Here is a 12,161-nt window from a genome sequence, read left to right as displayed (position 1 = left end):
TAATGCAGCCTTGCCAGGCTCAGGTGTCCCTTCTTGTCTGTGTGTATGCATTTTACCCAGTGCATGATTCTGCAGAAGTCTTGGATGGAAGAGCTCTTATTTCCTGGAGTAAGCTCTGACCATGTCCTTGGATGGCTGCTTCTGTTGAATCCTCCTGCAGAAATCACACATCCACCTGCCTCCTCTTTCTTCTGCTCCCATGGGGCTGACTCTGGGAAGAGGATGGTCAGATGAGTCCACGGAGCAGGGCAGCACTGAACACAGAGGGACAGAAAGGGTGCTTGGTTATTCCAGAGGCAAAATGCCAGGGAATGGCTAGAACTAATCTTTTGGATCCTTCATGCAGCTTTGGGGCTGCAAGGACCACTTTGCTGCCTGTGTAGATAATCCAACATCTCTTCCCAAAGAAAATAATTATACAGACTGCAACATTATTTTGTAAACAAATAGATCCTAGTTTTCCTTTTGGAATTGCATCAGTGTTTCCATGATTAGAGAGATGTTTTGTGCCACTCTTAGGTTATTTAATAGCATCCCACCCCTCCCTGTTGCTAAGACCACACACAAGCACTCTGCTGAGAAAAGTCAGTTGTACCTGGAAGGGTTGGTGGGTTGTGTGGATGTGTCTGAGGCTGGGATAACATCTCTGCTCAGGCAGCATCCTCCCATCCTTTTGGAAGTGTGCACCACAATCCTAAGTATAATTGAAATGTCAGCAGCACGTTCACAGGTAAGCTGCACAGATCAATAAATTATTGATTCACGTGCTGTTTATTTATCTTAAACTCTGCAGAAAGTACAATTATCACTTAATTATAAACATGCTGCTTGGAAACAACACATCTGACTGGGTAATGTGCTCCCTGCATGTCAGTAGAATATCAGTGCTTCAGAGTGCTGTGGCTTGGGGCCTCTCCAGCCTGGGGACAGGTGACCAGGACAGAGGAGAGGATTCCCCACCCCAGGCTGGGCAGCTCAGGCACAGCAAAGACACAGAGTTCCATTTGTTGGTCTTGTTTCCAATGCACAGTTTGTTCACCCCTCCTGATCCCTCATGGCCTGACAGGCTGCTTAGAGGAATGGGCCAAAGATGAAAACTGTGCCTCACATCTTGTTGATTTGTTCTTTTTTTGCAGCTCTCCTCAGTGGGACCGTGTTGAGCCTAAATACAGAGAAGCCCTCCTCAGAAATAAGGATGATGGAGAATTCTGGTATTTCCCTATTGATCCTTTGTCTGCTGGGTTTTCTATTTGCCTTCATTATGGAAAAAGTAATTTTGGCAATTCTCTGTTCTTGATGGTGGCTCAAGGGCTCAAGGCACCCTGTGTTGGCTGTGTGCAAACAGCAAATTGGAGATTGTCCTGACCCTGTGGTGTCAGAGGAAACAAGATCTGAAAAAATGGAGTTGGCCAAGATTAAGTGACAGGCTGATGAAAAAAAAAAAAAAAAAAAAGTGAGAGAAGTAAAAATCCAGCCCTCTGAGACCTGGTCATTTTGTCACACCACCTCTCCTCATAAAGTGTGTGGTTTGAACCTTGGACTGACAGATGCTTGGAGGGGACAGCTGGCTAAGCAGGTCACTGAGCTTGTGCACTTGGATGCTCTGCAGGTGCTGCTTGTGGTTTTTCACTGCCTCTGATTGCTCCCAGATAGAGCTCAGCCATGCACGGGCTGTCCCATGGAAAAACTGATTATTCAGAAAGTGCACACGTGCCCTGGGAGGCTCTGAGAAAAGCAGGGGGGTCTGAAACACACAGGTGAGGCTTGAGTGGAGCATGAGCGTGGGACAGAGCACTGTGGAGCTACAAGGGACAGTGGCAGAGGTGTGCTGGAGATGGCAGGGCTGCAGCAAGGTACCCCTGAACGTGCCCTGTGGTTTACCCTGGGGCATTTGGGGCAGTCAGGACAGCCCAGAATGCACTGAGAGCTGAGCTCTCCTGCAAGGTAGCAGCCAGCAAAGCTGCAGGTGCCTGCAGAGCTCTCAGCAATCTCCCTTTTTACACACATGGGGTGGATGTGGATACCTAACTGGTGTCTGCACAGAACCACAGGGTGGGTCAGGCACCACAGAGGGTGGAAGCAGGGTCATCCCAGAGCACACGGCACAGGACTGTGATAAGATGGTTGTGGAATACTCCAGTGAGGGAGACTCCACACCCTCTCTGGGCAACGTGTTCTGTCACAGACATCTTTTATGAAAAATCCTTTCCTTAGGATTTTTCCTCCTGAAAAGATGAGAGGCCTCAGGAACAAAATGTAGACAATGATAATCTGCTGCTGTGGAATGCAACAGGTGCATCTGTGATTGGCCCATGTTGGTTGTTTGTAATTAATGGCCAATCACAGCCCAGCTGGCTCGGACTCTCTGTCTGAGACACAAACTTTTGTTATCATTCTTTCCTATTCTATTCTTAGCTGGCCTTCTGATGAAATCCTTTCTTCTATTCTTTTAGTATAGTTTTAATATAATATATATTATAAAATAATAAATCAGCCTTCTGAAACATGGAGTCAGATCCTTGTCTCTTCCCTCATCCTCTGACCCCTGTGAACACAATCACAATGTTCCAGTGTGTGGTCAGTTGCACAGCAAAGAAATTCTTCCTCATATTCAGGTGGAACTCCCTGTACATCAATTTCTGCCCATTCCCTCTTGTCCTCTTGCTTGGCATCACCAAGCAGAGCCTGGTCCAACCTCTGACACTCTCCCTTCAGATACTGACATTGATGAGGTTCCCTCTCAAGGCTGAACAAGCCCAGCTCCCTCAGCCTTTCCTCAAAAATGAGATGCTCCGGTCCCTTGATCATCTTTGTAGCCTCTACTGGACCTGCTCCAGCAGCTCCACATCTCTCTTGTACTGAGAAGCCCAGAACTGGGCACAGCTCTCCAGATGTGCCTCACCAGGGCTGAGCAGAGGGGCAGGATTCCCTCCTTCACCTCTTGGCAATGTTCTTCTGTCTTGAACTGAACGGTGACATTTCCCTCCTTCTCTGCAGGATGTGCTGTAAGGATTTCCAGGAGCAGTTTTCATGGCTGTACATATGTAACAACACCCCAACATTCCTGGACTTTGGAGATGAGCACGGCACAGCAGCGTGGTCTCTGACCAGCTACACCAACCTGTGGAGCCCGGGCCTTCCCTCCAGGAGGAGCCGCTATTCCCGGGGTAAGGGATGCTCACTGCTCTCACCTGGTGGTGTTCTCCCCCTCATTGATGTGAAAATTCACTCTGAGCACAGGATTGCACAAGTATTGATTGCCAGGTGTTAATGGCTGCCTTTTCCCATTAGAGCACTTATCAGCTAAACAGGCAGAAACAAAGCAACAGCAGCGCTGGCTGCTGAGTTAAAACAGAAGTCTTGTGATTTAGGAACCTTTAAGTCAAAATGAGCTTGTATATCTTCTTTCAGCCAGTTGAAGTAGGTGTTACTGGGCACCTCATCAGAAAGTCTGGTCTGGCAAAAACGCTGTTGATTTTACAGAGCAAAAAGTGCTCTGAAATGGAATGGATATGGAATGTCACAGACATATTTTATGAAAAATCCTTTCCTTAGGATTTTTCTCCTGAGAAGCCGACAGGCCTCAGGAACAAAATGTAAACATTGATTATATGCTGCTGTGGGATGCAACAGGTGCATCTGTGATTGGTCTCACGTGATTGTTTCTAATTAATGGCCAATCACAGTCCAGCTGTCTCAGACTCTCCCTCAGTCACAAGATTTTATTGTCATTCCTTTTCTATTCCTTTCAAGCCTTCTGATGAAATCCTTTCTTCTATTCTTTTAGTATAGTTCTAATATAATATATATATATCATGAAATAATAAATCAGCCCTCTAAAACATGGACTCATTCTCATCTCTTCCCTCGTCCTGGGACCCCTGTGCAAACCACCACAATGGAATGAAAAAAATGTGCTACAAAGCTCTATTTTTTAAAGTAAAAAGGTCTTTTTGGGCTGATAAGACCAGTGGTTTTACTGCCTGTGCAAGAACTCTTCTGGCATTGTAAGCTCCAATCAATAGCAGTATATTTTTACATTTTTATCTTATCTCATCTCACTTTTTTTTTTTTTTACAGCTGCATCAGTGTTTGGGCTTTGTGTTTTTAATCTAGGATGGTAGTATCTGATCAGTGAAGAGGCTTCTTTTCCTCAAATGACAGTCCTTGGCTTAGCAACAACCAGGTTTTGGCTTACAGATTTCAGGCTCCTGCTCCTAACCTCAAGGTGTGATAACAAAGCAATGCTTGTGCTGCTGCACACCACACTCACCGGGACTGAGCAAGGAGCTGCAGGGGTTTCTTGTAGGCAAGGGACTACAAAATGATGGAAAGATGGGGGTTGCCAAGCTCCAGAGAAGGCCCTGAACTGAGAGTGTACAGGCAGAACCATTTTCCTTGGAGCTGTGTTTCCCAACAGCCCTCAAGTAAGGTCCCTGTCCAAGTACAATCATTCAGATTTGCAACTTTCAAGGCCACCCAACACAGGGGTCTGGCTTAAATTCTACTCTGCTGCCATCTCAGTCCTTTTTTACCACTTAGGGCAGTTCATTGCTCTTTTTTTTTTTTGTAACCAGGAATACTTCCTGTTAACCAAACCCTTGGCCAAGAAGCAGCTGGTGCTTGACATTCTGTCTGTCTGTCACAAATACTGGCAGCAGGGAGGAAAAGGATGGCTTTGCACCATTTTGTTCTTTTCTATGTGTTTATCACCTCAAAGCCACAGTCTTCTCAGCTCAGCCTCTGGGTCGGGTGCCTGATGAAGAGGCACTTTCCTGCTTTTCTGCTGCTGGGAAAGTGTGCCATGCTGCCATGGAGGTGGAGCAGATGTAGGGGGGTTGAGAAATCCACACGACTTCAGTGACTTTGCCAGAGATTTCTAAAATGATGAATGTGCAATTAGTTTACCTCCAGATGCCTCAAGTTCTACTGCTAGTGTGGAGACTGCAGGGCTCTGTTGTAATGAAAGGATCTTGGAGCAGTGACTGCCTGCTCCTCTGGGTCAACACAAGCAGGATCTCACACAACAGGCTGCTGCTGGAACATCCCTGAGCCTACTGCTAACCTATTAACACTTTCTCAGCAGGTGCAGCTTCTACAAATCCTCAGTATTTTTTCAAAGTGCTAGATCACAATCCAAAAACCCGTAATGTAGCCATTTCACTCATGCAAAAACCCGCTGAGCACACGCAGGATGAAAGAAACATGGGGATTGGCTTTTTCATCACCATGGTAAGCACAGTCAGATATCATGTGGGCACTGTTCTCTGTGTGGTTTGTTTTACCTGTGTGTGGGAATGCAAGACTGAATTGCCTTTTGGCCTGTTAAAAACTCGGTATGTGGTGTGAATTTCTGGGTGCCTCCTATTCTAGAAACTTGGAGTAAAAGCACAGTTAAGCAGGCTTAGTTTCTTTTATTCATGTCTTAAGGAAAAGGTGGCACTTTTAGTTCTGTAGCATCCTAGAATAGCCTTGGGAAACTGAGGGAGTGCCTGGGTTAGGAGATGTGCCAGGGCAATATCCTCTGTAGCAGCAGCACTGGTGGCATGCCATGCTGGCTGGGCACAGGGCATGACAGCCAGCACTGGCCACAGCCTCGAGCAGCACTCCAGGTATGGCAGGGAAGCAGATTGTCTCTTGCTCCCCAAAGTGGGCCTTTCTCACCCATCCTCCTGTTTTCCACCTGAAAAGCTGTGTAGAAACATTTGCAAAACACATGAGAGTCTTTGCTCGAAACCATTGTAGAGGAAATCCACTCAGACCTCTGGGACCTCCACTACAATTTCTCTGGGCTTTTTTCTTGGTGCCTGTCCAGAGAGGTGCCTTTTCAAGCTCCTTTCAAGCCTTTTCAGAGCATTACCAGCCTTACTGAAAGCACAGTTGCTAGTGTGGATGGCTGCTAACCCTTCCCAAAGTATTTTTCTTGTTGGCTGATAACTGTAGGAGAATATTGTTCCAAACCCAAAGCCTAAAAAGGAAGCAGGGATTGCCGTAACCCTAATTTCTCCTCATTCTCCTCATTACTGGAGAGGTTTGCCCTAGTCCCAGACTTTAAATATTTGATGCCATAAGTTTAACAGCTCCTCATAAAGGAAGAGCATGGCTTTGAAGCTCATTTAAAAAAAAAAAAAAAGTGTGTCTGAGAAATAAAAGATGTCATTAAAAGGGCATTCCTCCAGCAAGTGGAGCTCACTATCCCTGTGGGAGGACATCCTCTGTCCTGTGCAGGTATAAAGCCTGCAGCACTCCATTGGGCCAGCTGTGCCACTCAGAAAGAGCTGCTGCTCCTGGTGAAAAGGGAATTGCTCCTTCCAGCACGCCCAAAAGTCACCAGACATGGAGGTCTCTATGTGCTCTTGCATGATACACATCCACCTTGGTTAGTTACCCATTTTAACAGGCATGACCTTCACCGGGAGGTGATGATAGAGGTCTTGGTTCCCTCAAAAAAGGGATTGTTTAATCAGGAAGCAGACTAGGGGATGGATTTTCTCTATTCTTGCTTTACATTTAACATTTTTTCTTCCCCTCCAGTTGATGCTCAGGTGTGTTTTCCCTCTCTTGGTATGAGATGGATCAAGGATGGGTGAACCTCAGTGAGTTTGTCAAGTCTAGATAACGTGGCTTCTGTGGGCTGCCAGCCCACAGCTCACCTCGGGCTGCCTTTGGGCTCAGGTCACTTGGGGTTCTGGCCTTATGAGCGAGGCCTGACATATGACACTGATTGGTCATGTAAAAACATGTAAAAGTAAAAACAATTCACATGAAACAATCGCCTGTTGGATAAACAATCTCCAACCACATTCCAAAGCAGCACAACACAGGAGAAGCAAATGAGATAATATTGTTTTCCTTTTCCTCTGAGGCTTCTCAGCTTCCCAGGAGAAAAATCCTGGGCAAAGGGATTTCTCCAGAAAATGTGAATGCCACACATCCGCTTTTAGGTACCTTTTGAGATGCATCAAATTGTTGCTGTGAAGTAAAAGGAGCATTATTCCCTGGCAGGATGAGAGGAGAATGCAGTGCAGGCAAGGATGCAAAGCAGAATGGACGTATCTGATAGCTCTAGGAAGCCTTTGATTAAATATAGACGTGGAACACTAATACATGGCTGTGAGGGAAGTTTAATGTGGTGTGATAGAACTGAGAAATGTATAGAGGCTGATTCTTATCTCACACCAGTTTTGATTCCATTGAGATATTAATCTGCTTCTGCTTTTTACCAGAAGGAATGTGGAATAAGGCTCAAAAGTGAGAGGAAAAAAGTATTACAGCATTTATTTCTTTGCAGCACTGCCCATTTCTATCTGCTCAAGATGTGACCCATAATACTTGGAAGTCTGTGTACCTCCCAGCCCTCTGTAACACTAGTCATCCTCTTTTTTTTTTTTTTCCCTTCCAAAATAGCAGTTTTATGTTATTGTCTCCCAAAGGCATGGCTCATAAATAACTCTGCCACGCTGTATAACCATTCTAAATGGAATTTATACACGCTGATATATTTTGGGGAATATGTTAAGGAAGGGTTTTTTATTATGCTATCTTTACATGTCATCATAGTAATAGCTGTTGCATTATATTTGTTTCATCTCAGCAAAAAAATACTGGAATATCAGATGAAATATCAGAATACTCACTTTTCTTGTGACACTTGCCCATTTGGATTGGGATTCTTGAAGCATTGTCATCTGTGTGACGTGCTTAGAGGCCTCTCTGACCTCTTTGAGTCACAGATCATCTCAGGGAATTTTTTAGCAATAGCATCCATCCTTGATTCCTTCGTGAACTCTGCTTAATGTTAATTGAAGTTCTCTTCAAATCCCCTTAAGCTCATTTTGGCTTCTGTTTCTTTCACTTTCTCCACCTTTGACCAGCTCTGACATGTCCTTGAGAAAAGCCTGTCCCCTGACTGGGCTTTCCAGGCCATGGAGGAGGTCGAGGTGTGATGGATGCAGATTCAGAGAGGTGTGGGGATGGCAGGCTGTGTGAGAGTGCTGCCTGATTTACTCTGGTCCCCAACAGGAAAATATCCAGCTGTATTTTTCTTTCAGGAGAACTCCAGAGTTCTGGAGCAAACCTTTCTCCAGGCTCGAGATGTGACCAGCTGCCTGACCCTGAGCCCAGGAACCTACGCCGTGGTTCCTGCTGCAGCAGAGGATCAGGAATTCCAATTTCTCCTAAGGATTTTCATAAAGAATCAGGACTACCATGAGTAAGATGATGCACACTCCTTAAAGGCCCCAGAGCCAGAGAGTGCCAGGAATTAACTCTTTGCTGTCAAGATAACTGATGTGGCAATTTGCTTTTGGTGTGTCCTTGGAGGGTGGGGAAGGCACAGAGGAGGGTAAAGGTGAGTGGGATCAGGTGTGCACTCAGCTGCACAAGGGTGGCATTGTAGAGCAGGGCAGGAGCTCCTCTGCAGCCACCAAGGGTCCCAGCTTTGGCACAGAGAGCAATAATTTTGAGATGTGTTCTCTACCCCTGATTGTGGGGACATTTCTCTCTGCTGAAAGGAGGATGGGGAGCTTGTTTTCCCTAATTCTTAGCAGCTGTTCAGTATTTTATTGCATTTAGATGGATCAGGTCCCATTCTGCTCAGAGTGGGACCTGGAGAAGCCAAGAGCAGTGAAAGGCCTTGATCCTTTCACTCAGCCACCTCACAGAGAGGCAGGGCTCCCTCTGAAGATAGTGAAGAAATGGTGTCTGAGTTCATGCAAAGGCAGCTATTACCACACACACTCTCACATTGCCAGTGAATGTGGTATTGTTTACATTTGGGTGTGGTTTACTCCAGGTGAGCAAGCTCTGAGTCCCAGCATTCACCCTCCCCAAATGACCTGCAAGCATCACTGTGCAGTGCCTTCCCTTCAGCAAGCTTTAGAGTGGATGTGATTGCAGCTCTGACCTCACTGGCCCATATCTCAATAATGAGATTGCTTTCCAGGCTTTGGCCCCTCCCTGGCAAAAATAGCCCAGAACCAAGTGAGGCAGCTGCTGAGTTATGGGAGCAAACACAAGGAGTGTGCGCTGTGGGCTGGACTGCCTTCAACAGAGTGAGTCATGTGTAAGACAGCTCAGGCCTGGCAGTGAGCTTTCCAGGAGAGCCTCTGACCCTCACAGACCTTCCTGAGCTCAGCCAAGTGTGGAGATGACCTTCCAGGGGCTCTTTGCAGCACTTACCTATACAGGTGTTATCAAAATAGAACCTGGCTTGTCTAACTTCTCTACTGAAAGCAAAACTCAAGCACTCAATGTGATGTCTTAGCAATAGTGACCCTGGCCCAGTTTCAGGCAGGCTACAGACATTTAGATGTTGCCTTTTAATAGCCCAGGTGCTGTTTTTGTTCCTGACTGTTAAGCTGACCAAAGAGAAAGGAGGTGAAAAATTTCAGTGGCTCAAGGCAGGGCAGCCCTGTGTTCTGTGTGGTGAGGTCAGTCCTGGCATGCTCAGGGTGACACAAAATACCTTTCTATGCTGGAAACTCAGCCCTGTCTGCACAGAGAGACCCAGGAGTGGTGCAGCAGCTTTGTCTGAGCTGGGCCAGGCTGGGCCATGGGTGCTGAGCATCCTGTGGGGCTGTGGGCTGGGTGAGGGCTGCTGCTGGTGCCTGCCTTCCTCCACAGCTGCAAATCAGTGCTCTGGAAAGGGCTCTTTTCTCCCAGTTTGATTCTTGGAACTCTTTTCTAGGAATTCAAGCTCCCTGACCAGCCCAGGGCTGCCAATGGTAAGAATCTGGATACTGGTGTAGGTCCTGGTGGTGATCATTTGGTCACCTCTACTGACTCCTCTTCATCTGCTCTTTTCACCCTCTACCACCCACCACTGTCCCATTGTTTGGCACCCTGCAACCTTGCTGGGAGAGCAGAACAGCTCTCTGGAGAGATGGGAGGGACAGCAAAGCCCTTCTTCTTCTCATATGTCTGTTTCAGAGCCTGATTTTTGAAGAAAGAGGTCTTATACAGTCCCTTTGTCAGTCTGTCCAGCTGTCCTTTTCACCTCACCATCTGTAACACTTTGACAAACCAAATATAGCAGGGGAGAGAATGCTTAAAAGATTCTAATTTCTTCCAGTGTCTGTAAAATGAGTATATATCTATGGGGGGGAGAGAGGGAAACATAATTCCTATGAGTGGGATTGGACATGCCTTCCCCATGGGAATGATTCCCTTTAAGTGCTTGTACCCTATAAAGCACGGGAGTCCATAGAGATGAGGTTCAAATCAGATTTCTGCTGCTTTTCATCAGGATATCTTCAGAGACAGAGACAGAAAGCAAACCACACTTTGAAACTGGCTGCATCTCTAGTTCAACCTCCATTTTGTCCTCTCCAGCCCAGCCACCGAGGGTTTTTTTTTAGTTCTTGCTGTGAGCTGTGCACATTGCCAGGGCTGGTCCCACCAGCAAAGCCCTGCCACTGAGAGGCTGCTATTTACAACCTTCAGAGACACAGATCTTTGAAGCCAGGGTGTGAAGGAGAACAGAAAGCCAAGTCCTTTCCTTGTGATTCATTTTCCAGCACACAATTAAGCCCCATTAGAGGGGTGGTGTAAATGGTGACTTTTTATCTCTTCCCACTGACAAGCTGTCAGTTTACCTGGCTGTTGTCCTTAGCCAGTGTTCTGACTTTGATGAATTGTGGTACCCACAGTTTCTGCTCCTGTTTAGGTATTTGGGCTTCTTTGCTGTGAAATGTCTCACACAGAGATGAAGGCACTGGGTCTTGGGCTTAGGTTTTTTTCTGAAGACTTTATAACATTAAGGATAATTCCCCTTAGTGCCTGGTGGATCTTTTCACTGGAAGGCTGGGGAAAAAAATCACTTAACCATTGAATTGCAATTGCTCAGGTATAGGCCAAGCTTGTCTTGGGATTGAGAAGGTACAAGAGAAAGGAAAAGCCAGCTTTTCTGCTGTGTTTTCTTGGTTCACATGAATCTTCCCGTGCCCTGAGCAGTGGTCCCAACCAAAGTCCACCAATATGGATCAGGCTCATGTATTGACTCACAGAATTCCACCCTGGATGTGTTCTGTCATCTTCCTTAATCCCTGAACTGCTCCTTCCTGGTTGTACTAGCTGCTAACACCCAAAATATGCTTCCTCCTTCATTGCAGTAGCAGTTGCTCACTCTTAGGCCGCTTTATTTTGAGGGTGTGAAAACTGTAGCCTGTGCTGCACATTCCCTGCCCCTCTAAAGTGCTGTCTGGAACTACAGACTTTTGCCTCCAGTTGTTTTATAGCTGAATTATTTATGTCTGCTCTTTGTTTTCAATGCAGGATGTACCAAGACAGAACCAGGATAACTCCTATAAGGCTCTTTTCCTAAGACACGCTAAGCAGGTACCCTCTCTAAAATATATTGTTGGAAAAAAAAAATTAAAAAATCACCACATGTGGAGTTGCAGAAAAACTGATCTATGATGTTGATACAAATCCATTTAGATTTTTTTTTTTTATGTAGCTCCATCTTCAAGTGGATACCCTGAAAATGGTATTGATTGACCTGCCAAAACCCCCAGAAAAATGGGACGTTCAGCTGGGATAGATTGTCTAGTGCCGTATATCAGTGGAATATTGGAGATTTATAGTTGAGCTGGTGATGGGTTTGCATGTGTACTTTCTTCTTTTTTTTTTTTTTTGCTTTGGTTTGTTTATTTGCTGAAAGCAATTAGAAAGCCTTGGGTAGTCCCCCCCCCCTCTCATCAGCATCATTTTCCATTTGCCTTCTCAGCACTTGGAAACCAGACATCAGTCAGCGTTTGAGTAATTGATTCCTGCTCTTTCAGAGCCAAGCTCTGTGTTCACAGGAGATGCTTTTAATGGTTTAATAAACTGTTATAAAGAACTCCTTGACTTAGTCAAGAGGAAAAAAATTGCTGTCAAAAGTCCCTGCACAATGAACCTCTGGCAGTTAATGGTGACATCAATGCGTGAAGGTGAAAACGAGCAGGGCTGCCCTGGGGGTGTCTGGGGTGGCTGATGGGCAGCACTGCCTGTGCTCCCAGCCCTCCCACACTGTGCCTGCTGTGCTGCCCATCCACAGCTCCCCATCCCTGCAGAGCCAACCCCGTGGGGATGGAAGTGCAGCTGGAGTGGCCTGGCAGCATGGAGAGCCTCATTGTGCTCCAGAGGATGCTGCTGCTCCTTTGATAGATATAAACAGA

General features: G+C 46.2%; 1 protein-coding gene across 1 annotated transcript in view; it reads left to right on the top strand.

The window, feature by feature from the left end:
* CAPN13 (calpain 13) overlaps positions 1-12,161 on the top strand; it is a 56,116-nt gene that overhangs the window by 27,339 nt on the left and 16,616 nt on the right. The window contains exons 10-15 of the mRNA XM_026794482.2: positions 1,137-1,211; positions 2,998-3,167; positions 5,087-5,232; positions 8,052-8,212; positions 9,689-9,725; positions 11,275-11,337. Of these exons, the coding sequence (XP_026650283.2) occupies positions 1,137-1,211; positions 2,998-3,167; positions 5,087-5,232; positions 8,052-8,212; positions 9,689-9,725; positions 11,275-11,337 (652 nt within the window). The remainder of the gene's footprint in view (positions 1-1,136; positions 1,212-2,997; positions 3,168-5,086; positions 5,233-8,051; positions 8,213-9,688; positions 9,726-11,274; positions 11,338-12,161) is intronic.

Source organism: Zonotrichia albicollis, chromosome 3 (assembly GCF_047830755.1).
Source record: "Zonotrichia albicollis isolate bZonAlb1 chromosome 3, bZonAlb1.hap1, whole genome shotgun sequence".
In the NCBI taxonomy this organism is placed as follows: Eukaryota; Metazoa; Chordata; class Aves; order Passeriformes; family Passerellidae; genus Zonotrichia; species Zonotrichia albicollis.
The sequence above is the reverse complement of the archived record's forward strand: the minus strand, read 5'-3'. Positions and strand labels throughout refer to the sequence as shown.